Here is a 25,755-nt window from a genome sequence, read left to right on the forward strand (position 1 = left end):
GTAGTGGGCTGTAGTCCACGAAAGCTTATGCTCTAATAAATTTGTTAGTCTCTAAGGTGCCACAAGTACTCCTGTTCTTCTTTTTGCGGATACAGACTAACACGGCTGTTACTCTGAAAAGTGTCTACATTGTATTTTAACCCTATGTTAAGACTTTTCTAACCCATGCTTGAACCTAGGGCTCTGACATCCACACTGCAGTGTGCAGACCCACGTCAGAGTAACCATATCCCAGTATCCCTAGCCTCCCCCACCCCTAGAAATGTGGCTGCTCTAGCTTTAGGGCTGTGGTGCACTGTGGGAAAACTTTAATCCCTTCCCTGCACATTACCAGGAAGCAGCTGACTTTGCAAAAGGTTTGATGGTTCTCTCTCCATTGCAAACCCAGAAGGCTCGCTGATAGTGTGCTTGTAGATCAGTAATCAGAAGAGAATGGGTTAACGCGACCTGAGACGTTTACAAAGGGGGGTGGCTTCCGTTTTCAACCTGGATTCCAGATTGTTGAGCTAGAGAGAGGATTAAGGAAGTTGTTCCATGGAATTGTGGGATACTTCCAGTTGATTCATGGGACCCAAGTTAAGCAGTGGCAGGGGGGCAATTGTGGTTTAGCATCCTGAAAACGTGGCATCATGTATGACCTGGGTATTTTTCCAGGGGCGGCCCCCTGCTGAGAGCCTCAGGTCCCTGAGCCTGGTGTGTCCCTCTCCAACTGGATCCCAGATGGGATCAACCCAGACGGGCCCCGTGGGACGACAGTACGTTCCATTGCCACTTAAACCCCCCTCCCAAAAAGTTTGCATCCACCTGGGAACAATGGCCCCCTACCTCTGAAGGAGGAAAACCTCCATCCATACTGCCAATGTTTACGGTTTCACTGGGAAGGAAAAATTTGAAAAAGATGGCTCAAGTGGACTACCGACGGGAAGGTACACGGGGAGGTATTCAATGTCACGAAAGAGTTTAACATGCCATCCAAGTCAATGGTTCACACTGACAGCTGGCACTGGGATGTGATTGCAGTATTAATCCCCAGATGGTGTAAAGTTCAACCTAATCCCTGCAGTCCCAAATGGTGGTATATCACGCATGTTACTCACTCATCCACACACACAACCCGCCAATGTGGGGAGATAAATATTACCTGCCCCGAACAATTTGCAGAATCCCTCCTAAATTGTAGCTTCCTCCACTTAGTCCTAATCTTCAGGAAATAGTTCTTGGAAAGCACCTCCACATCTCCCCCCACCAGTGGTGGTGGCAGATGTTACCCACCACTAAATGGGAGGCAGCCACTCAATGCTGGATCCACCTGAATACCACCTTGGAAGCTTTAGACATTTACCTGCCCTTGACATGCTTTCAGGTCCCAGCCTTCCTTCCCAATTGTACTGGGGGGGAGGGCACCCTCCAACTCGCCCTCCTCAGGCATACGTTGTCCTTGTCCCCCCCGGAAAAGGCGGACCATAGTGAGCTCCTTGTGCAGGGGGCCATGAGAAACGAGCAGTTGGAACAACTGGAAAAGGCCGTTGGACTGGTCATAAGTGCGGATCTCACCCGCCTGACATTGGCCACCTGCCGCCCTCAGACATACTACTGAATTGGCCCTCCACACTTGGGATACCTAGCAGGGATTAATTAAGACCATAATTGAGGCCGGGAACCAACTAACATAGGATTCAGTGTGCTCCCAGCTCCAATAATATTTAACCCAACAAACCTGTAGCATGTTTGTGCTATATTGCTGTTTATGTAGCAGTAACCCTAGCCATCGTATCAGAGGGAGGGTGGAAACCGAAATGGTGACCCCTCTAAACAAAATGTTGATTCTGGGTCAGCGGGGGGGACTGTCACAGGCCCAAGGACTCCCTCCCTCAGTGGGTCCAATGGGGAGGCAAAGCAGCATTGTATGTTGCTAATGCGGTCGCAAGCATTGCAAGGCATTTCAGGGGAGGGTCAAAGGTGTGAGTGTGGAGTGGAGGAATCCTTTACAGGTTGCAAGAGACCAAAAGAGGGAGGGAGGAAGAGAGCAGAGAACAGGGTAACTCAAAACCTCAGCTAGCTCCATCTGAAGATAAAATGCTGGCCTCAGTCCAAGGTCATGGGCTCGAGAAAAAGTCTGCAGCTGCCCAGCCATGAGAAGAGGAGAACTAAGTGGAGCAGGGCTGCAGAGATTGCAGTAAAGACAGTAAGAGCAAATGAGATGGTGAAGGCCAACGGAAGGGGAGGGGACAAGGTCTCTGGAGCCGGTGTGTTTTGGAAACGCCGAGGAGGCCACAGCAAGCCGGTTTGGACTGGTGCAAAGAGCACCAGGAACAGAGGGTCCTAAAACGAAAACACTCCCAAAAGAACCCAAGACTTAAAAACTCTCTTGAGAGCCAAAGCAAGTTGGAGATCACAGCGAAGGCTGGACAACCCATGCACGGGACAAGAACTCCCATCCACCCTTCCCCCTCTTCTTCTTGCATTACATCCAGGCTTGGCCAGCCTCGGGTCGTGCGTGTGTGAGTATGAAAGTGGGTTAGGGCTGGGGTACTAACGCTTTCTTGCTTCCTTTGAGTGACGTGGGAGCAGTCCCAGCACTCACCGCTATTATTTTATTAATAAAGCTTTAAAACGTAGACAGTTGGTGTGCTCTGTCATTTCCTCCCCTAAAGATCCTGCGGCCTCAGCCTGATCATCTGATGCCCTGGGCAGATTGGTAACAGAAATCTGTCACAGGGCCTATGCTGCAGAGCAATAGGGCTCATACCTTGGGTCCCAGCTTAACTCGAGCTCGCGCCCTCCAGCCCTGCAGGGTCCTGGGACCCTGGTTCTGAGCCCTGGGTTAGCCCAATTGTAGTGTAGATGCAAGGGGAGAAGGGGCTTAGGCTTAAACTCAGGCTCAAGCATAGGCTTACACTGCAGTGTAGTCATACCCATAGAGCCAGGTGCATTGATTGGAATAAAAATAACTTAACATCACCCAGTTTATTCATGATTTAGATCAGCATGCAGGAAACCTTGAAAAAATGGGTTTTTGCGCTTATACATTTTAGTTATTTTTCTAGAGAAAGGTTGACTTTTATTGTTTGGTAAGCACTGACCGGGTAACAAGCCTTGTTACTGAGAAGGACGTGGTAGATGTGGTATTTTGATACTGTCTCTCATGACTTTCTCATAAACAAACTAGGGAAAACTAGCCTACATGGAGCTATTATAAGGTGGGTGCATAACTGGCTGGAAAACCATTCTCAAAGAGTAGTTATCAGTGGTTCACAGTCAAGCTGGAAGAGCATATTGAGTGGGGTCTGGTTCTGTTCAACATCATCTTAAATGATTTAAATAATGGCATAGAGAGTACCCTTATAAAGTTTGTGGATGATCCCAAGCTTGGAGGGAATGCAACTGCTTTGGAGGATAGGATTGAAATTCAACGATCTGGATAAATGGTGTGATGTAAATAAAATTAAATTCAATAAGGACAAATATGAAGAACTCCACTTGGGAAGGAACAATCAGTTGCACGCATACAAAAACGGAAATGACTGCCTAGGAAGGAGTACTGCAGAAAAGGATCTGGGGACTTATAGTGCATCCATAGCTAAATATGAGTAAACAGTGTAACATTGTTGCCAAAAAAGCGAACATCATTCTGGGATGTATCAGCAGGAGTGTTGTAAGCGACACAGGAGAAGTAATTCTTCCACTCTACTCTGTGCTGATAAGGCCTCAGCTGGAGTATTGTGTCCAGTTCTAGACACCACATTTCAGAAAAGCTTTGACTTTCTCCAATTTGTCCGCAAGGAGAGGAACAAAAATGATTAAAGGTCTAGAAAACATGATCTATGAGAGTGAAAAATTGTTCTAATTATCCACTGAGAATAAGACCAGAAGGAATGAGTTTAAATTGCAGCAAGGGAGATTTGAGTTGGACATTAGGAAAAACTTCCTAAGTGTCAGGGTAGTTAAGCACTGGAACAAATTGCCTAGGGAGGTTGCGGAATCTCTGTCATTGGTGGTTTTTAAAACAGGTTAGACAAAGTTATGGTCTAGTTATTGGTGCTGCCTTGAGTGCAGGGGACTAGACTAGATGACCTCTCGAGGTCCCTTCCAGTCCTACTCTTCTATTTCGATGTTGACTTGCAAATAAATGGTCTTTGCATTAAATTTGGTAGGTGTGGTGTTTGGGTTTTGTTTTGTTTTTGTTTTTTAAACTAACCAGCAAGGTACATTATATCTATAGACACTTATTTAGGCAATTGTATAAGTTACCTTACGTTTATTCAGGGTCTTAATATATACAATTTTATTATTTCAGAAAATGGTAAATGATCCGTTTCTTATTTACTAGATGATTAATTTTTGTTTATTTGTATCAAGCTCTGTTTGAATGGAAATTCAAATTCACTTAACTTTAAAATGTTTTTTATATATTTTTAGTTTTCTTTAATAAAGCTTTCTGATAAGTATAAAAAATTATCAAAGCATATTTTGCATTTAAAACTAACTTTCTTTAATAAATCAGTATTATCTGTAGTTGGTAAAATGAACTGATTGTTTCTAATCACTGTGTCCTTTGAGATTTTTCGAACTAGTAGATCTCTTCTTCCCACTTAGCTTTTATTAATACATTGGAAGAGGAAAACAAACTTTCCTGCTTTTTCAACTGATTCCTTAATTCTGAATGAACTAGTCATTGAACCAAACTAGCTGAATAACCTAAATGAAGAAAATATTCTCTCTGCATCTGCAGATGAGACTACTGCTTTCAAAAGCAAGTTCAACAAACTCTGATTCCAGTTACTTAGCCAGCGACTTCCACCAGTTCATTCAGTCAATCATAGAATCATAGAATATCAGAGTTGGAAGGGACCTCAAGAGGTCATCTAGTCCAACCCCTTGCTCAAAGCAGGACCAATTCCCAGCTAAATCATCCCAGCCAGGGCTTTGTCAAGCCGGGCCTTAAAAACCTCCAAGGAAGGAGACTCCACCACCTCCCTAGGTAACGCATTCCAGTGTTTCACCACCCTCCTAGTGAAATAGTTTTTCCTGATATCCAACCTGGACCTCCCCCACTGCAACTTGAGACCATTGCTCCTTGTTCTGTCATCTGCCACCACTGAGAACAGCCGAGCTCCATCCTCTTTGGAACCCCCCTTCAGGTAGTTGAAGGCTGCTATCAAATCCCCCCTCATTCTTCTCTTCAGGAGACTAAACAATCCCAGTTCCCTCAACCTCTCCTCATAAGTCATGTGCTCCAGACCCCTAATCATTTTTGTTGCCCTCCGCTGGTTTGACTTTCTTTATAACTCAGCAACAAATATGCACTGCTTAGTATTTTTCGAATTAATTAAAATTATTTTAATAGATTGAGTAAGTTTAGGCCTTAACATAGGTTGTCATAATTAAATTTAAAATTTAAATTGTTTTCTAAATAAACCTGTATTCAAATTTAAAAAATGATTTTTATTGTTTTTAATCTACCCTGCATAGAGAAATCTATAAGTATTGAACATATTTTAAACTTTCTAGAATTTCTATTCAGATGTACAGAATGTCTTGATTAAGAGTTTACTGAACTCAATGCTTTCTCCTTCCATTATTATCATTACACTATTTTACATAATAGCATCTGTATCTGATCCGGTACAATGAGTAATGCATGTCTAACAATGAATAGTGCATGTCTAACAAATGATTTGTTGTCCTGAAGCACTTACACCGAAGGGACAAGTCTGTACTAGTGTGTTCATGTTTGCTGGAATGCTAAACAGAACAAATGAATACTGGAGAGCTTTTAGAAAAGAAGGTGTCTTGCAGACCCAAATCAGAGGCCATTTAATCTTGATAATATGCAGGAAACTGGGAGTGGGCTGGAGACAACAAGAACAGATGGGAGAAACTTATCCAGAGTGGAAAAGAAGACCAGGGAGGGGGAGAGAAGAGATAGAAGACCGCAGTATTGCGTGTTTGTGTTTTCTCTCTCTCTGGTGTCTTGTTTCTGCATGCATCATGCTTACAATTAAGATTCAGAACATTTTGCAACATACAGAACTTCAATACTATGGCAAGGCCCCCGATTACCATGCATAGTAGTGTCCCAGTGTCGTCCACTGTATTCAGCAATGGTGGATAGGTACATCACTTGGATTTTTTCTGTTAGTATTCTTCGCAAAACAGTTCATTGCATTGGCCCTTTAAATTTCAGAATTAACATCATACTGAGATTAATGGAAGCAGGTGAAACCTCAGTCCTATTGCTTCAAGCTGTTTGTAGGCTGAGGAAGTCACTAAACTAAATAATTCAGAAGGTTATCTCAACAATCCAAAGGGCTAGAAAAGTTTGGGATTTTTTTTAAGTAAAAGCTAAAAGCCTGTAACTGAGTTCTGCAGTGGGGATGAGAGATGGATTTCACTGGCTGTGGAATCTCAGAAAACACAGGGCCTTGCTTAGAACATACTTTGTTCCCAGATATGGAGGTTAATAAGTTGTGGTAAGATACCACGAACATACATTTTACTGTGTGGGTTGTCACTGCTTGCTTTGAAATTTGAAAAGATCTACATTACCAAACAGTGAGAGAGAAATGATCTTACTTCTCTTCCTCCCACCCTGCCTTCTGGGGGCTCTAACAAAGAGTCTTGTCTTCATTTGCAGCTTGTGATGTTCAAGCAAAAAGCCCTAGTGTATATCCGTGTTCTCACTTTTATGGGTAGAACTTAAGATGTTTTCTATATACAGTAAAATTTTTCTTTGTGAAAGGAGTTGGAGGTGGCATTCACTTCCAGCAAGAAAACAAGTCCTGACATCTAAGCATTGTCCATGTTGCTCACTTTGGTTACTCTTTCCTCTCTGGGCCATGAAATCACGGGTTCAGGACTTCAGCTTGTACACAATGAGCCATCACACAGATCGGTACTGTACTAGAAGTTGAGGTGAGCATTAAACTAAAGTTTGACTACTTTGCTTGTGATAGTTCCATCTCTTTTGTTATGATTTTCATCACAAATTGTCATCAGAGTAGGCCAGTTCTTAATAAATAGCTCAACTACTGAATTCCATCATACATCGTGGGGAGAATTAGTTTGGATCCTCCTGCTCTCTTCAGTGAAGCTGAAGCAAAGTGGTTATTATGGAATTATTTTGCAATTTCAGTAACATTTTCCTTTATTCCTGGAGTTATACTTAAGTCTTTGGCTAAAAGATGCATCAAATGAGCACTGCACCTATCTGTTGCAAGTTTTCAGGTTCCCTTCCTTATCTCTATGTATCGTCTCATCTTTGCTACACTTGCAGCATTGTTGGTGACAAAGATATATACTTGACTCTTGAATATTTAAGTATCAGAGGGGTAGCCGTGTTAGTCTGGATCTGTAAAAAGCAACAGAGGGTCCTGTGGCATCTTTAAGACTAACAGATGTATTGGAGCATAAGCTTTCGTGGGTGAATGCCCACTTTGTCGGATGAATATTTCATGGGTGAATATTTTTTCAGTTTGTTATAGCTTTTACTGCTGCTACTTTAAGTATTCTGCTGTATCAATTGTTTTTGTAAGATAGACAATGCCATCTCCTATTGTGACACAAGCACATATTACAGGAGCACTGCCACCCATCATGACTCAGATTAATGAATTTCCCGTTTTTTTGCACACTGTTCAATTTCCCTCTCAGACACTTTCTCCAGCATCCTTCCGGCAATGTCTGCTCTGCCGGGTGGAATGTAGCCTGGTGGGAATGATTGAACTATGACAATGAAATGTTTGTTCTGAACAAGACAAAAGGGAGAACTTGTTGTACAAATGAAGGAATCAGTATTTTCATCTGTGGAATCTTGCTGGTCCTGACTACAAACTAATCCATGGTTCTGATTAAAGTGAGTGATAAGTGTGATAAAGACTTTTTTTATATATACTGGTAATTTACTGTCTGACATATGTTTAGTTGTAGCACTAGTGGTGGTACCAGCAGATGACTGTAAGGCTGTAGACATTGCAGATGGTGGACATTCATAACCCCTTATGTCTGAGGTGAACCCTGAAACAAAATGGCTTTTAATTATGAAACAATTATGAAGCTTCCTGGGTTGCATGTCATGTAGGTATGTAAAATCCTGTCCAGCTCCTCAAAAAATACAGGTTGCATGTCACCTGCCAGATTTTTTTTTCCTATTGTCCCTCATTTTAATAAAGAGCAAACTGCTCAGGAGCACCTATATCTGGCAACGTTAGGCATTCTGGTTATAGCCCCTCACAGGCATCTGCCTAACAATGTCAATAAAAAGGTCTTTATTCCAGTGGTTGGCCACAAGAGTTTCCTGCATCAGTTCTTCTCCCCAGATGACAAAAAGATCCAGTGTCTCGGCATGGCTCCAAGTAGCTGCTCAAGGCATGTTGTAGGGTTTCTGGAGTATTATCACAGCTGTTCTTATAAACTGGAATCCAGAAGTGAATGGATAATATCTGGCTGTGTGCCACCTTATAAACAGGGGAGGGAACATCCAGTCAACTTGACCGTAGAGCAGGGGAGGGCACACAGGTAAACAGGTCAGTAACAGTCACCCGCAAAGCAGTTTGGGATAGCCGTTTGGAAGACTGTCAAAATAGTTTGCAGCATCATTACATGCACATGAACAGCAGACCAGACTAACTCACTTTGCAACAAAGTTAGTTCACTTTGAAAGAGAACTTCAGAGTTCCCAATACATGCGGAGTCAGTGCACGACAATAAATTGCAATGTATGCATGCAAGCGTTTTCAAAGCAGATTAACTCAAAGCTGGGGATTAAACCCCCTACATAGACAAGCCCTAATTGAGAAAGAGATGATGTTTACTTCGCTGATATGAAACTAACATCAAAATGAAATCTGTCTGGGTCCAAGTACTGTGTGTGTGTGTGTGTGTGTGTGTGTGTGCGCGCGCGCGCGCTGGGAGAATGGCCTGATTCTATCACTGTGCATCTCTATTCTGGTCACTGGTTGGGACAAATGAGAGCGCTCTGTGTTTCTGCTTATCCTGGACGTTCTAGTCTTAGAGGATCAACTAATCAGATACTGGTATGATCAAGAAATGAAAAGAGCACTTAATAAACGTAAGTTCTACAAAATGTCGAAGGGAAAGTAGCCACCTTACTATCCCTATAACTTGTGGACTAAAACTTTTCAGCATGTTGTTTGTCCTGTCTCAATTAATTCTGCATGTTAGTATGTAATGTACTCTTGCCTCTCTCTTTCATAGTAATGTCTGCATTGCCTTCCCTCCAGACCAGTCATCTCTCAGTTACTGTTCTGTTCAGTTTAGTGAAATAATACCTTGCATTTTGAGTAAAGATGTCTATTCACAATGTCCAGCTTTATATTCCCTCAAACCCCCCATAATCAGAATGGTATGATTGAAACTGAAGAACAGCTGCCATGATAAAAGTTCATGATCTTGTCACTGGTGCAAGCAGACAAAGATAACATAGAGCACTTGTACTGAAAGAAGCATGGACCATTCATTAAGAAGCTTCTTCCTTCCTAATCCCTGAATGCTCCTAATTGACAGTGGTCTGGTCAGAATGACTGCACTTCCTTAAAGCAAACCCCATGCTGGAACTGGACACCCAGGCCTCACCACTCTTCCAATTACCAGCTCTATTGGGTTTTGAGTCAGGAAAGCTAAATGTTTTCAGTCAAAGCAAGATATCTGAATTGCAGCTGAACTTATTAAAACTAATGGTATGCCCTTCATTTTAAGCGTCTTCAGTTCCAGGCTTCCACTGAGTTCAAGAAGTAGAGCAAGATTTTTGTGATTAATATAATAGGAGCAAAAAATTGCAGGAAGAAGGAACTGTTCAGAAGGTATTGGTTCATTCCCCATTAGCACTGCTTATGATTTCTACATGTCTAAGGTTTACTACTGAGACTTAAGTCCATGAACACCAAAAGCATAAGCAAGTCTACTGTGTACAGATGGAGGAAAGCTCTTTCAGGAGCACACTTAAAGTAAGGCTGAGACCCTGATCCTTCTTTTTTCTCTCCTGCAGAACTTGCCAGGGCTCTTTTGTTGAACCTTTAGGTCTCCACTTCAGCATGTTTACAAACACCTTACAGAACCAATGCACTGTTGCTCAGCAAGACAAATGGCTACCTCCGACCTATGGACTCCAAATAATTGGAACCTATGCCCAGACTGAGATGGGCCACGGTTAGTTCCTTTTAGAGACCAATGGGTAACCTCTGTGCTGTGACTCCAGCTAATAAATTGGGGGTGATGCTCTGTAGTTAAAATCTAAAGGGTGAAGGACACAATAAATCTAAATTAAAAAATTAACAAAACCAAAAAAAACCACACCCCAAAGGCCAGTTGACCATTAAGGCCACAGTAGAGTTCTTCTACTGGTTGACAACACAGTCTCTAACTCGCAAATGGCTTTAATTATGACATTTTTTAAAAAATACACCTCCTGCTTGGTCACTAACTTAATAGTTGTTAAAGCAAAGATTAAAAGATGAGGTTTTTGCCTAGAGGAGCTTGAATATTCTATTGATTATGGTACCAAGGACTAACAGAAGTCAGCAGTAGTTCTGTTTGTGCCTGAATTTAGGGTATGTAAGTTGCGAAGTGAAGCTAATGCATTGATGAGCAGCCTAAATAACTCAGCCATATGTCTTTAGGTATAATGTAGCTTGATGAAGTTGTGCATCACATGTTTGTGCAAGACTGGTTATAGGTATGCTTGTCCCAAGCACTGTTTGTTCTAGGTGTAGCTGCATTTAGCTATATGTTTTTATGGAAAGTTCTGTTTTATAGGGAAAAGCCCTGTTCCTATTTTCTGAATTTATCAAAACACAAGAACTGATCATGGACCCAGGGAATCCTATTCCCTAAGCAGTACAGTGCCCAAGACTGCAAAATATACAAGTCCCAGCAAGTGAAGTTTCAGGGCTGAGAAAATGAAATGGTTCTCTTTTTACACTTCCTGAAGTCAAACCTGGAATGTGCCCAACATATTGTAATTTCCCAGGCCAGATAGCAAAACCCATGGCTTGGATCTCAGTTACTTTGGTTACTGCTACTATGCCAGCTGAAAATGCAAAGAAGAGTCACTGGATGGAATTCTTCACATCACTATGATAAATCTACAGGCTCCAGCTCTAAACCAAACTAGCTAAAGACCAGAAGTTGTGAAACAAGTGGATGATATGCTGTGAATAAACAACTGCTTACTGATCTTGTTTCCTTCCCCCTACAAGTTTTAAATCAAATCTGTCTTACAAAAATGATTTGGTTTCGCATGCTGTGTCATTGATCTATCCCTGGGTGAGGATCAGTTTGCTTGTAATGTTCACCATGTTCTGTGACTAACTAGCCGATTGATTTGATTGATTAAACCTACCATCACTCTCACTAGCTGTGTAATATTGGAGCAACTCACACTTTCCATGTCAAAAACTGATTCTTAACGTCTGTTAGGAATGTCTGCTGTGAATGTTGGGTAATTATTATAATATTGCACAGGCTACATTGAAGATATCTGACTTCTCGTTAATATATTTTTTTTAGCCTGATATTTATAGTGGCTTCAGAGGTTCATGATAGGTAATGGGATAGGAGTTTTTATCCAGTCCAGAATGGCAGTGATTAATAGGTGTTGGTATCAGGTTCAGTAGCCTATGTGAAATGAGTTGGTTTTCAGTCCATTTCATAGTGAATAGGTGTTCATTTAAAACACCATATTTGGGAGTAATTGTCAATCTGGAATGGCGCATGGAAGCCTTTTCTCCCCTCCAAAGAGGTCCTCTCTAGCACATGGTTGAGGCTTATTGATGAAGTGGAGTTGGAGGACTATTGTGTTGTCGCCACCTGTACTGTATCTGTTGTGTTAAATAAGGATTTCAGTCTTCATGACTAGGGCCCTATCAAATTAATGGTCCGTTTTGGTCAATTTCATGGTCCTAGGATTTTAAAAACCATAAATTTCATGATTTCAGCTATTTAAATCTGAAATTTCACACTGTTGTAACTGTAGGTTCCTGACCCGAAAAGGAGTTGTGTGGGGGGGTGTCACAAGGTTATTGTGGGGGAGGGAGTTATGGTACTGCTACCCTTACTACTTCACTGCTGCTGGCAGCAGCTCTGCCTTCAGAGCTGGGTCGCTGAAAAGCAGTGGCTGCTGGCTTGGAGCCCAGCTCTTGGCAAAGCCACCACCAGCAATAGCACAGAAGTAAGGATGGCCTGGTATGGTATTGCCACCCTTCTGTGTTGCTGGCTGCAGAGTTGGGCCCTCAGTCAGCAGCCACCACTCTCTGGCAGTACAGCAGCGCAGAAGTAAGGGTGGCATGGTATGGTATTGCTACCCTTACTTCTGCACTGCTGCTGGCGGGGCGCTGACACCCAACTCTGAAGACAGCACAGAAGTAAGGGTGGCAATACTGTGACTTCCCCCCCCCCCTTAAAATAACTTTGTGACCACCACCCCCTGCAACTCCCTTTTGGGTCAGGACCCCTAATTTGAGAAATGCTGGTCTCCCCCATTAAATCTGTATAGTATAGGGTAAAAGCACACAAGACCAGATTTCATGGAGGGGAGACCAGATTTCATGGTCCATGATGCATTTTTCATGGCCGTGAATTTGGTAGGGCCCTATTCATGAATGTCAGCTGGGCACCTTTCACCAGCACTAAACTCACTTAAAAGCTTGATGTTTCTAATGTTAAAGTGACCACTAAATCTAACCCAGCTGGGTTACTATATAAGGCATATGGCGTTACAAAATATTGCTGTCTAACAATTTCTTTTGGATCTTCATTATAACAAACCCAGCAATTAGGATTGCCAGCCCTCTGGGATTGGCCTGGAATCTCTGGAATTAAAGATTAATCTTTAATTAAGGATTAAGTCATGTGATGAAATCTCCAGGAATACATCCAACCAAAATTGGCAACCCTACCAGAAATGCCAAAGTAGAAAGAATTGCTGTTGCTAGGAAGCTCTATGTGTAAAAGAACATGCCAGTGTATAGTAAAGTGCGAGAATACTTTAGTCCATTCTGGCCCTTTAAGCCTCTAAATTGAGACCAGTGCTCTTTCAGGAACCCAAATCTATTACCTGAAAACTACGTTCATTCTATGAATGACTTGGCAAAAAACTACATATTTGTACAGTGTAAAATATAGGTACCGGACATATTGTCCTTTGGGGATCAACACTTCTGCAGTGCCTGCATCCCAGCCACTCTAGTGTTTTTCCTTCTTCACTATGTGCTGGTGTCAGCAGTTGAAAAATAATCCTACCCTCTCACTAGTACTTTCCAACAGATGAGGAAATGTGTTTTTCACCAAAGTATCCAAAATGTCCTTATGTGAAACCTCTCACAAGAAGTTCCAATTGGATGAATTATCTTGTGAGACTTCAAAACAAAGAAACAAGCTTAGGTTACCACAGTTGGGAGATTTGGGGGTCAAAGAGAAACAGTTCTCTAAGTTTTTAAAAACAACAAGGAATCTGGTGGCACCTTAAAAACTAACAGATTTATTTGGGCATGAGCTTTCGTGGGTAAAAACCTCGTTGAAGGTATCAAAACTAGTAAGGGTTAATAATAATAATAATACATTACATTTTCTGGTGTCCAAAGACTTCTGGACTCTGGAACTAGAATTAAAAATAACCTGATAACCAGTATCTGATAGAATTTGGAGTGGGCTAGGCGAAGTGGGAGATGCACATTTGGTTTTGGGGCGGGGGCTCTGTTCTTGACTGATAAATGTTTTTTCACACACAGCTGCAGTTACGGTCACTAGCTTTGACTGATTGCTTATGCAGAGCACTGTCATTTTTTGTTTGAAGGCTTCTAAAGAGCAGACAGAATTTTAGAAAAAGAGGTTGTATTGGCGAATGGAGGAGATCGTATTTGGAACTCAAGTCCATATATGCTACATATGTCTAATTTGCAAGTCCAAAGCAAAGTCTAAAACATTGACAGCTATGACAAGTTTAAGAAATCTAGATGGAAACATTGCTCTTTCTGCTGAAACAAGTGGGACTTTCAAGTGGTAAGGGGTTTGAGCACTTCCTGGAACCCCATTCAAATCATGAAGCTGTGTAGACTTGACTCAGTTCTAAAATAATCCAATCTAACTTCAGCCAGCCAGCTCTGTCTTTAAACTAAAACACAATCTGACTCATGCCAGCCTTTATCCATTTTAAATTCAAATGTGTTCTTGCTTCCAGAATCTTCTTTCTCATTGGTTTGTATTAACTCCCTATACTAGCCAATATGCTACATCAGAAATAGATTTTCCTCTTTAAACTGGAGCCAAAGCTAAAAAGGGGAGTGTTGGATATGCTGTCCCGCTTAGCATAGAGGAAAATGCGCTGCAGTATGATTGAGTATTCCAGATCTCTTTATAGTACAGACCAAAGAAAAGGACAGTGCTTTAGTTTGCTCAAATATGCATGCTAAATTCTTAACACAATTTTTTTTTTTTCCCCCTCAATCTTCACCTTGAACCTCACGCTTGCTTCCTTCCCATAATATTCCCTTCACATTCCCACCCCTTGGCATTTTGGCACAGCTGTATTCATCGTGGACGGCCTGAGCCCCTGGATCTCCACCTGGGCATGTTCTTGCCCACCCTCCTCACCCAGGCAACCCTGGAACAGCAGGACCGCTTCTTCATGCCTGCCTGGAACCTGGAGATCATTGGCACTTATGCACAGACTGAGATGGGCCATGGTATAGTACATTCGCTCAAGTGTATTCAAAAAGGTGGTTTTCTGTACAGAGGATGTCTATCTGCACAGGGAACATGGCATGCACTTTCCAGAATCTCTGCAGGTGCAGTTCTGGCCATGGGGAAAAGTGTACACTTTCTGGAATTTTAAATAGTTCGCATGTACTACACATAGTACCCCACTGTTTAATGTTTGATCTCTGAGTTTCTGATGTGCCCGTCATTGTGGTATCTGGGTGTATTTGATGTTCACTTTTCTTGTCACTCAAATGAGGGAGGCTGAGACTAATGAAAATACTCTATTTATATGGGTGTGTTGATATGAGCATATTTCAGCTTCTACACCCACGTGACTCTTCTGCCTCTCCCTGATCAGTTTGGTTGCTCTACTTGGCATTCAGCTGGAAGGCAGGAGTGCAGACTTTTACAGAGCCTGAAAGAGATGATAAAATAGTGAGTCAGTTTTTTCATTTGGGGCTGACCATAGTTTGGAGATCACCTGGGTAAGCCCAGTTTCTGCACCCACATATCTCTTTTAAGTTCCCTCTTTTTCTTCCTACTGTGGCATGCTCTTTTCATCATCAAGAATTGAATAGTTTTTCTCCTTTGTCCACCCACTTCTCAGTTAGTTTCACAGTTGCCTTTCCTTTGCTTACAGGCTTAGGGAGAAGTGGCAGATACTCAATGTTTCCCCATCATTTCCCCCCCCCCAACCACATTTCAATGACCCTGGCAATGACCCAGTTTCCTAGCCCTAGGCACAAGTGAGCATTTGCTGAAGTCTTGCGAGATCAGTGGGGACCACGTGTATGTGTCCCACAACTTCACAACACATGAGCACATTCTGCCTGGAGGACACTTGTTTTTGAAACTTGTCGGTGGGAAAATGTTTTGAATAGTGAGCTTGGATCTGTCCTTCACCTACAGAGACATCAAGAGACAATGAAGCCTGACTTGCAGATACTTTAGTAGTAAAAGCATGGTCATTTGAAATGAGATGCTTGTGTACAGTCAGATTTGAAGCTCATGGTGGTGGGGTGGCCTGGCAATTCAGTAAGGGTATATCAAGTTGGCTATGGAGACACCAGAGGTAGAACTACAAACTTTGGAAATTAGTGCATGGACACATCAGGGTAGGTCAGGCCTCTTGATGAAATGCCCATGTAGCGTCAATGGTTCTGTAATGGTCTGCCCTCTGGAGCATCAGGTCAGTCCCTCAACTGGTCATCTACATCTAGAGTTAAATTGACTGGACGCCAGTGCAGGGAATGTCATCTGATAGATAGAGCTGCCTTCAGTTTGCGTGAAGTGAGGACCTGGGATGAGGGGAGTGGAAGTAGTTAATGGAACTGTTACCTTCAGCCTGTTGTTAGTGGCTGAAGTATCTTCAGTAATCTAGCATATATGCTCTTGTGTTTTCACATGGATTTGGGAGAAACCGCTCTATCAGATGAGTGGGATACAAGCCCATTGGAGAGGGAATAATGATGGCAGCACTTCTTAGAGCATGTTTTATTAAATGCATGTGACTTTGTTTTGCAATTAATCAGATTCCAGTATCAGTGTAATCAGGCTAAGCTATGGCATTGTGGATCATTTCTTGATCATATGCTTCTTGACGCAAAACCAGTGAGGTGTCAAGGTGGAGGTGCTTGAAAATTAAAGGGCCTAATTTTGGAACAACCTGAAAACTGGCACTTGTATCATTTGAAATAATTTTACATTTCCGGCTTAGTGCCCAGGCAGTCAGATTAATAACTCCCATACTTCTAAAATTCCATGCTCTAAGTGTACACTGTAGTGTATCCTCTCTACCTTTTGGGTTATATTGTTTGCTGCATCACTGCTGGAGTTCAGCAATTCATTGTTCAATTCTGTTTCTGTGTTGTCATCTGTGACGGTCAAAATATAATGTGCTAATTGCCCATAGGAACTCACCTTCGAGGCTTGGAAACCACTGCCACCTATGACCCCGCTACCCAGGAATTCATCCTCAACAGCCCCACTGTGACCTCCATTAAGTGGTGGCCAGGTGGACGTAAGTGAATCACTGTGCATTTGAACTTGAAAGCTAAAGGAGGCACTCCCCTGTCTGTAGGAGGTGGTGATTCATATCCATGTTAGGACTGTCGCATCTGGAAGGTAGTGACTGGAAATTGGTACACAAGGAAGTTGCGTGTGGAGCTAAATCATTCTTCAGCCAAGTAGGAGATTTATCAAAGTTCAGCTGTAATCTTGAATCATCAGATTTCTTTGGGCACTTTTTTTTTTTGAGTTGTTACACAACATGAGTTTAGTATGACTTTAAGCTGAAGTTTTATCTCCTGTGTATTTGAAGCCTCTCCTTCGTTTCTGACTTAGGCAAAGCCCCTTTGACTTCACTAGGAGTCTTGCCAAGGAATTGTGTAGTACTGATTGTGATCCTTGAGACAATTATGAAGCTGCTTCACACACAACTTAAGTGGCTTTAATGAGAATTCCATTTGTGAGCCAGCTATAGGATCAGGCCCTTAACTAACATTGAAGAGCGAATATATAGTCGAGCTTGTCAAATCTCAGATGGTGTTTTATCGAAGAGAGAGTTTGCATGTATTAAAATTATATTTTTTTTTCTCTGCTCTTGCAGTTGGAAAGACCTCAAACCATGCCATAGTTCTGGCTCAGCTCTACACCCAGGGCCAATGCAAAGGGCTGCATGCCTTCATTGTACCCATACGGCAGCTGGGTACCCATGAGCCCTTGCCAGGTAAGAGTCTACACTGGGGTTTATCACCCTTGGGAAACCAAGGGTCAACACATTGTCAGTCCATATAGCTTTGCAAGCATTGTTAACGTACATGGCTTATCTTTCAGACTGAACTCAGATAGCAATGCAGTGCAGAACTATAACACTTCAACACAAGTGTATGGATAGGTCTTGTGTGGCTCTAGAAGCCTGAGGGCTCTTATGTTAAGACTTAAAACAGTGGTTCCCAAACTTTTCAGCATCACACTGCCTTTTTTAATTTTCAAGAAACCCTCATGCCCCCACCTCTCCTTTACCATCATCCAACCCCCCCAATCCTTGTCCCCTGACCACCCCCTCCCGGGACCCCACCCTCTATCCAACCCCCCCTACTCACTGTCTCATGACTGCCCCCTCCCAGGACCCCCCCCTCACTCCCCAGGACCAACCCTCTATCCATCCCCCCTGCTCCCTATCTCCTGACTGCCCCGACCCCTATCCACACCCCCAGCCCCTGACAGGCCCCCCGGGACTCCCATGCCTATCCAACCTCCCGTCTCCTGAGCGCCCCCCCCAGAACCTCCACCCCAGCCAACCACTCCCTGTCCCCTGACTGCCCCCCGGGACCTGCCCCTTATCCAACCTACCCTTCCTCTGCTCCCCGCCCCCTTAGCAGGCCGCTCAGAGCGGCAGGACTGGCTTGTTGGAAAGTGTGGGAGGTGGGCGGGCGCTAGCCGCGCTGCCCGTGCAGTGGCGTAGCTGCGGGGTAGGGGGGACGGGAGGGGCTGGGGGCTAGCCTCCCCGGCCGGGAGCTCAAGGGCCAGGCAGTCTCGTGACCCCCTTGGAATTTCTTCAACTCTCTCCCCCCCCTCCCCGTTTGGGAACCAATGACTTAAAATGACATGGCCAATCTAGTGGTTTAGTGGTAACCGATAGTGGAGGTTAGTTTGGGGTATGAACTTGTTGCTATACTCCCAAGCCGGGAGTGCTGTGGAGACAGCATGCTCCTTTCCCCCAGAGGGAAGGAATTCCTTGCATCGTTCTCTTGCCAGGATTGGCACTGACAAATTTTGGAGAGTCCTGTATTACAGGACTGGATGTGGAATATGAAGATCCTTGTGGGTTTCCATCCATACTCTTGCAATAAGAGGACAGGACAATGTTAAGTCTGCTTATCATCTGCCTTTCATAACAGAATGCCAAGAGCTCCCAGAAATCTAGATTGCCTGCTTATTGATGGGTTAGGTCTTTCACCTGTTGCTAATTCTGACTCCTTCCCACTGTTCTATGGCAGGCATTACTGTGGGTGATATTGGGCCAAAATTTGGTTATGATGAAATGGATAATGGCTACTTAAAAATGGACAACTTTCGCATTCCCCGGGAGAACATGCTGATGAAGTATGCCAAGGTAAAGGAGTGAGCTCTGGAGCCAGTCATTAACAGCTCTTTTGTAGTGATCTGGCACAGCGTTTTCAATAGCTTTAACTCTTCCCTCTCTGGGTTAAATCCGTCCCCATTTCTTACCAATGGGTTCTCTGTGGGATCTTCTGACCATGGGGATCCCCTTACTTTTCATTCTCCACCCTGAAAATCCTACATCACAGCTATCGTGTTTGCTGTCTAGAGAAGCAAACTAACCTCCTTTAGGAGCCTGTCAAATTCAACCCTTAATTGGCCAGAGGGGTTGCTACTGAGCTATGCGTGGAAGAAATGATACTATTGTATTGTCCTAGGATCTTTCAGGCCTTCCAGCCCTGTACTATAAAGCCAGGAGCAAGAAGGGTTTGTTTCTTAATCTCCAGAACTTCCTCCAACTCTGACTAAATGGATCTTATTACTAAGACTACGTTTTAGTCACGGGCATTTTTAGTAAAAGTCATGGACAGGTCATGGGCAGTAAACAAAAATTCACATGACCTGTCCTTGACTTTTACTATATACCCTGACTAAAACTTGGGTGGGGTTTGGGGGGGCCTCTGTGGGTGCTGGGGAAGGGTTTGGGGAGCTGGGGCCAGCTCCCTACCCAGCTCCTGGGAAGCAGCAACCCTAACTCCACCTGCTGCCTCCGCTTCACCCCAAGCCTCAGTTCTGCAGTTCCCATTGGCTGGGAACCGCGGCCAATGAGAGCTGCGGGCGGAGGAGCTATGAGCTGAGGGAGGGGAGTTGCTGTTGCCCTTCCAGGGAACTCCCCTCCAGGTAAGCACCACCCCAACCCTGAGCCACTCCACACCCAAACTCCTGCTGCTGGGGGTGGGGAGGTCCTGAGACTGCCCCAGCAGCAGCCGCCGGTGCAATATTCCCAGGGGCTGCCTGAGCTGCTCAGGTGGCTCCTGGGCCAGCCACACTGGGCTGCTGCAGAAGTCACGGAGGTCATGGAAAGTCCCGGAATCCGTCACCTCCATGACAAACACAGAGCCTTACTTAGTACTAACGTGTAACTGACAGTTGGTTCCTGTGAAACTCTGTTTCGAATAACCCCCTTCACTTCACATCCCATGGTTCCAATGAGCAAGTTCAGTAGCATTTCTGTAGCTGCTCTTAATCCCAAATCACTCTGAACTATACACAGTCACTTTGCACAACATGGGTGGATGTGGCAGCTTATTTAACATACACCACCACTATATAGTAAGCTTGGTTAGTGAGGAGGAATACTGCATCAATCAGAAACTATTGCAGGAATTTAGAGACAGAATGGAATTATCCACATTGGAATATGACTAGCCATAGGAGTTAACAACTCTACCCTAGGAGAAGTGCATGAGATCTTTAATGAGCATTTTAGGACTCATCCAAAATGCAACACCTCAAGCAAGCACCCTGTGACTGTAATTAATTACTGACTCAGAGGGAAGAGTTTGAGTGGTAGCCACATTAGTCTGTATCGGCAAAAACAACAAGGGGTACTTGTGGCACCTTATAGACTAACAAATGTATTTGGGCATAAGCTTTTGTGGGCTAAAACCCTCTTCATCAGAGGGAAGAATGGCATCCACTGAATTATTAGCACTTCCTGTAGAACCCTGGGTTTGTCGTTAGGAGTTTCTCATGCAAGTATTGCTAAGGACTAGATGACCTCTTTAGGTCCCTTCAGCCCCACTTTTCTATGATTCGGAGACCTGAGCCTTATTGAATGTGACTTAATGTGGTTACAGTCCAAGCTGATATAGCTGAAGACCATAGAATTATTGCCTGCTCAGGACTCTCTAGAATGGTAACTCTGCTCTCCATGATGCACCTAGAAAAATGGCAGAACATTTAGAACAGTAGACATAAGTTTGATCACTTTTACAAGAATGTCTATTGCTTTGCCTTTTTCTTAATGTGCAAGGAACTTGAGATGAATATGTCAAACTGTCTCTGCAGCCCTCATCCTTTTGCTTGCAGCTACTACAGTGAGAGCCTCTTCTTAAAACTCTTCAAGTGAGGTAGGGGACATTAAACTTGTGACATGGTGTTCTTTGACAGAGGCTTGTGAAGTGTAGATACATTCTGTTCCACAGTAAGGTGGCAGCTTCTGCTGGAATTTAGAAGCCAGGAAACCTCTTGGGTCATCATCCTGTCTTTCTGTTAGGTTGAACCAGATGGCACGTACGTGAAACCAGTCAGTGACAAGCTGACTTATGGGACTATGGTGTTCATCCGATCCCTCATTGTGGGGGATTCTGCTCGCTCGTTGTCCAGGGCTTGTACCATTGCCATCCGCTACAGTTCAGTGAGGCACCAGTCTGAGCTAAAGCCAGGGTAAGTGTAGTGGCTGCAGTGAAATGAAGGGCCTGCCTGTGTGATAGGTGAAATGCCAAAAAATACATGGATGTTGGACAAAAGGCAAGCATTTCGGGGGTGGGGGGGCAGATTGTAGATGATGCATTTTACCTTGGCAACTGAAAGAGAAGCACAGATGCCTCCTTGCTCCTAGCTGGAGCTGACTGAAATGCAGGATTTCCAGTCTGCAGAAGACTTTGTGGTTTTTAAATGTGATTTAATTCCAAATCAGAATGAAATTAAATTTATTTGAAATTTTTGTGAACCTGAAATCCTGGGGGGGGGGGGGAAATTCTCATACAATGCATGGTGTTTCCAAAAAGAAATCTATTCCAGGGACCTCGCCAGCTGCTGAGTGAAATTAATCTTGTCTTTTTCACCACCGTTATTAATGGTTAAATGGGAGGGCGGGATTTAATCTGTAGCTGTCTAGGCCCCACTCCACGCTTGACTGGTATTGCAGGAAGCCCTGGGGGTCCCCAGCCTGGGGCAGTCCATGTGGCAGGGCTGCCCCAGAGCTGCAGACCCTGGCTCTGTGCCAGAGAGCTTGACAGTCCCAGTTCAAGGCAGAGTTCTCGGGGCTTCCAGGTTGGTTGCTGCAGCGTCAGGACTCGAGGCTCTATTAGATCCAGAGCTTTCAGCCTCGTGTTTCCCACAACAAGTAGTCTGGATGCTCTGGAATGGTGCGTTTCTCTGCCTCAGTGGCTCCCAGAGATAGTTTCTAGTTCCCAAACCTGTTTTATCTTTTTTTTTTTCTCCTGTGTCTTTGCATACATTAGTGAAACCCTACCCTAACATTCCCACTGGACGCAATAACCTTACTGGACTCTAACAAATCACTTGGGGCTTATCTACAAACACCATGCATTAGTCTGCACCTGAGAGGTATAAATTCGAGTGCACGCTAGCATGTTGCACACTTTCTGCACTGTGTAGACCCTGCTGGCATGCACTAAAAATGACCTAGTGCATGTTAATGAATTGAGACTATATGAACACGCACTTGGGCACTTTTAGTGCGTGCCCGCAAGGTCCATGTGGGCCAAGTAGTGTCTGACATGCTAGTGTGCACGAGAATTTACAGCCCTCGTTATGGATTCAAGCACCATGTAGGTAAGCTCTTACTGTTGTACAGGATGTCTGCAGAAATTTGGCAGCAGTCACAGTAGTGATTCTCATGTTTTGCTATAGGGACCCGGAGCCTCAGATCTTGGACTATCAGACCCAACAATACAAACTCTTTCCTCTCCTGGCAACTGCATATGCCTTTCACTTTGTTGGAGCCTACATGAAAAAGACCTATCACCGCATCACTGGTGACATCAACCAGGGGGACCTGAGCCAGCTGCCAGAGGTAATTGTCCTGTCTGAAAACTGGAGGGTGATTCTAATACTTTATGTAAAAGTTGCTGTAGCCTGTGAGCTAATGGTCCCCAGCCCTCCTGGGCAAGCAATAGAGACCTGAGATTTTCAAATCCAGAGGTTCTAAATTCAATCCCTGCTGATGACTCACCCAGAGGCATCATTCCATTTGCATCTATATACTGCACTGCACATTTAAAAAATGTGAGTTAGTGACTCACCCAAGATCACCCAGAATGTGGTTTTGCTGAGCTGGGAATGGAACCCAGCAGTCTTGACTTAAAGTCCTCTGTTGTCGCCACTTTACCACGCTTCCAATGAACCAGGGCAGCACTGCTGTTAATCAAAGATATGGGCAGAACTAAGAACTTGGAGAGTGGGGTTTGCAAGATGCAATAACTTCCAGATAATGGCTAGTGGGTGGCTGAAGGAATAAGGTGAAATGACAATATGCAGTGGAAAGCCATCTTTGTCTTGTAGACTACACAAAGTATTGGAGTATACACTGTAAAGAATGATATGGTATAAGTAGAGAGAAATGGGCTGGATGACCTAATATGTATTTTTCTAGCACTAACTTCTGATGATATAATTGGGGTCAACAAAAGCTAAAGATTGACTAACACTATGATGCGCAGCAGGTAGATGGTGCTGATTGTACCCTATATTTATTCTGTTGGCTGCCACGGAGGCCCACTGTGCTTGTGAGCTAATAGTGGAAATGCAAACTGGGTGGGCACCTGTGGTAAAGCAGCAACCTAAGGCAATAGACATAGCAGCTATTAGTTCTGCTTTTCTCCCTTAGCTCCACGCGTTGACTGCAGGGCTAAAGGCATTCACTTCATGGACAGCCAATGCTGGCATCGAAGAATGTCGAATGGCATGTGGTGGGCATGGCTACTCTCGTTGCAGTGGCCTTCCTGATATCTATGTCACTTTCACCCCATCCTGCACCTACGAGGGAGAAAACACAGTCATGATGTTGCAGACTGCTAGGTGAGGTGACTTCTTTCAAGAGATCTCCCTACTTAGTCATTAGTTGTCCATGTGCCTGGAGAGATGGTCAGAAGGGCACACAGATCAGCTGTCTACTCCATCTAACTTGCAGTCTTCTTTCTCTTGGATCTATATATTTCTGTCTCCTTCTCTGGCTTCTGCTATAACTGCAAGTATATGCAACTCTTATGCATTGGCTAGTAGTTCTACAGACTGTACCCTAAAGTTAATCCGTCTACTCTGTATCCAAATGAATGGAGCAATGCAATCTTTTTTTTTTATTATTATTATTCAGGTTCCTGATCAAAAGTTACACCCAGGTTAGTTCCGGTCAGCTGGTTAGTGGCATGGTGTCCTACCTTAACGACCTCTCAGGGCAACACATCCAGCCACAGCAGGTGGCTGCTAGGCCTACAACAGTGCACATCAATGATCCAGCCAGCTTGGTGGAGGCATATAAACTGCGGGCATCAAGGTGGGTTCACACTTAATGCACAGAACTACGCCTTAATAAAATGCTGTAGAATGTGTATGTTGGTGAGAAATGTGATAAAGCTAAGCTGTTCTATTAATGCAGCAGCATGCAACATATGGTCTGCAGACCACATCCGTCCAAGTGAAATATCTTTCAATCTTCAAGAAGTGATGCTTTCTGCTAGGTGTAACCCAATCCGATACTTAGTTTCAAAAAACTCTTGATCATCTAAATTCAACACCACGTAAGCACTTTAGCTACCTATGCAGCTGGTTTGAGGTTTTTTTTGGTGTAAATTCAAACTTGCAGATTAAAAAATTAATCAAACTGCAGTTACCTTACTGGAGAGGTTAGAATAGTGGTGACTGCAGACCTGGTGGGGAGGAGAGTCATTAATATAAAGCCCTACACCTGGGGAGAGGAAAAAGAAATAGCACAGGTACTAAATGGGGACATGAGACTGCTTGAGTATTTCCATCTTATTAAAATTAGGTTTATTTTTATCCTGTTTCCTTAAAGCTGTCCTAATACTACTCTGATGTAGCCATGCCATCCTAGTTGCACCAGTAAACATGCGGGTTCTGGAACAGAAAATGTTGGGATGGGGTGAGAATTGAGCTCCTTAGTGCCTAATGCATCAGCAAGACTTAAGCCAGTTTCTGTGAATTTTCTATAGTTGGTACAGAAGGGTTGCATCACAAGCGCATTTAACTTTGCGCGAATTCAACTATACACGCTTGGCCAGAGAAAAATAAGAATTTAAATAGTGCAGGCTGAGCGGGGCCGGCGGCTGGTATCCCAGACTGCTGGTCTGGGGTTCCATCCGCCGGCTCCTGCCAGCCGGGGTCCCGGCCGCTGGCCCCGCTCAGCCTGCTACCGGCTGAGTGAACGGAACCCCAGGCCGGCAGCAGGGTCAGCGGCAGCCGGGACACGCAGCCTGCCATTAAAAAAAAAAAAAAATTGGCTCGTGTGCCACCTTTGGCACGCATGCCGTAGGTTGAGGACCCCTGTTCTAGTGTGTACAGTGTATACTGTATATACATTGTATTGTGTGTACTGTACTTAATGGTAATTTTCACTATATGCAATTTTCCTCTTACGTGCTGACCTTAGAACCTAACCCCCGCGTAAGATGTGATTCCACTGTATTGTTGGTATGAGGCCACTTTGCAGACTCTGTTTCTCTCTTCACCCACCCTCCCCACACACCTTGTGTGAAACAGGCTTGTTGAAGCGGCAGCAAAGAACTTGAAAGCTGAGCTGAACCGCAGGAAGAGCCAGGAGGATGCCTGGAACCGAACCTCTGTTGACCTGGTGCGAGCATCTGAGGTCAGTAATGTCACTAAATAAGCATATTTTGGAAGCATCTCAACTCTACATTCTTATGTCTTCTGCTTCTGACCTTGAATTCCCTACTGTTTTTATATACCACTTTTGCAGGCACACTGTCACTATGTGGTGGTGAAGCTTTTCACAACACAGCTCTCAGAAATTAATGATGCAGCTGTCCATGCTGTGATGAACAGTCTGTGTCTCCTGTATGCGCTCTATGGAATCAGTAAGCACACAGGGGATTTCCTGCAGGTCAGTATCACAGTTTAGTATCCCAGATCTCAAGGGCCACAGTGCTCTGGTCTGAAGTTACTGTGAAATGGACGACAACTGCAATTACCTGGAGTGTTCAGGCTTGTGAGCTTCAGGATTAAACCTGGCATAAGGCAGAGCTATTTCAG

General features: G+C 44.0%; 1 protein-coding gene across 3 annotated transcripts in view; it reads left to right on the forward strand.

Moving 5' to 3' along the window:
- ACOX1 (acyl-CoA oxidase 1) overlaps positions 1–25,755 on the forward strand; it is a 41,327-nt gene that overhangs the window by 11,535 nt on the left and 4,037 nt on the right. The window contains exons 3-12 of one of the 3 annotated variants that reach the window (XM_034790297.1): positions 10,007–10,167; positions 16,628–16,735; positions 17,324–17,443; positions 18,717–18,832; positions 20,999–21,168; positions 22,381–22,543; positions 23,357–23,547; positions 23,843–24,022; positions 25,246–25,351; positions 25,463–25,606. In XM_034790297.1, the coding sequence (XP_034646188.1) occupies positions 10,007–10,167; positions 16,628–16,735; positions 17,324–17,443; positions 18,717–18,832; positions 20,999–21,168; positions 22,381–22,543; positions 23,357–23,547; positions 23,843–24,022; positions 25,246–25,351; positions 25,463–25,606 (1,459 nt within the window). Of the gene's footprint in view, positions 1–10,006; positions 10,168–14,538; positions 14,700–16,627; positions 16,736–17,323; positions 17,444–18,716; positions 18,833–20,998; positions 21,169–22,380; positions 22,544–23,356; positions 23,548–23,842; positions 24,023–25,245; positions 25,352–25,462; positions 25,607–25,755 lie in introns of all 3 variants that reach the window. The other 2 variants (XM_034790296.1, XM_034790298.1) reach the window with 2 other exon arrangements.

Source organism: Trachemys scripta, chromosome 14 (genome assembly GCF_013100865.1).
Source record: "Trachemys scripta elegans isolate TJP31775 chromosome 14, CAS_Tse_1.0, whole genome shotgun sequence".
Lineage (NCBI taxonomy): Eukaryota > Metazoa > Chordata > Testudines > Emydidae > Trachemys > Trachemys scripta.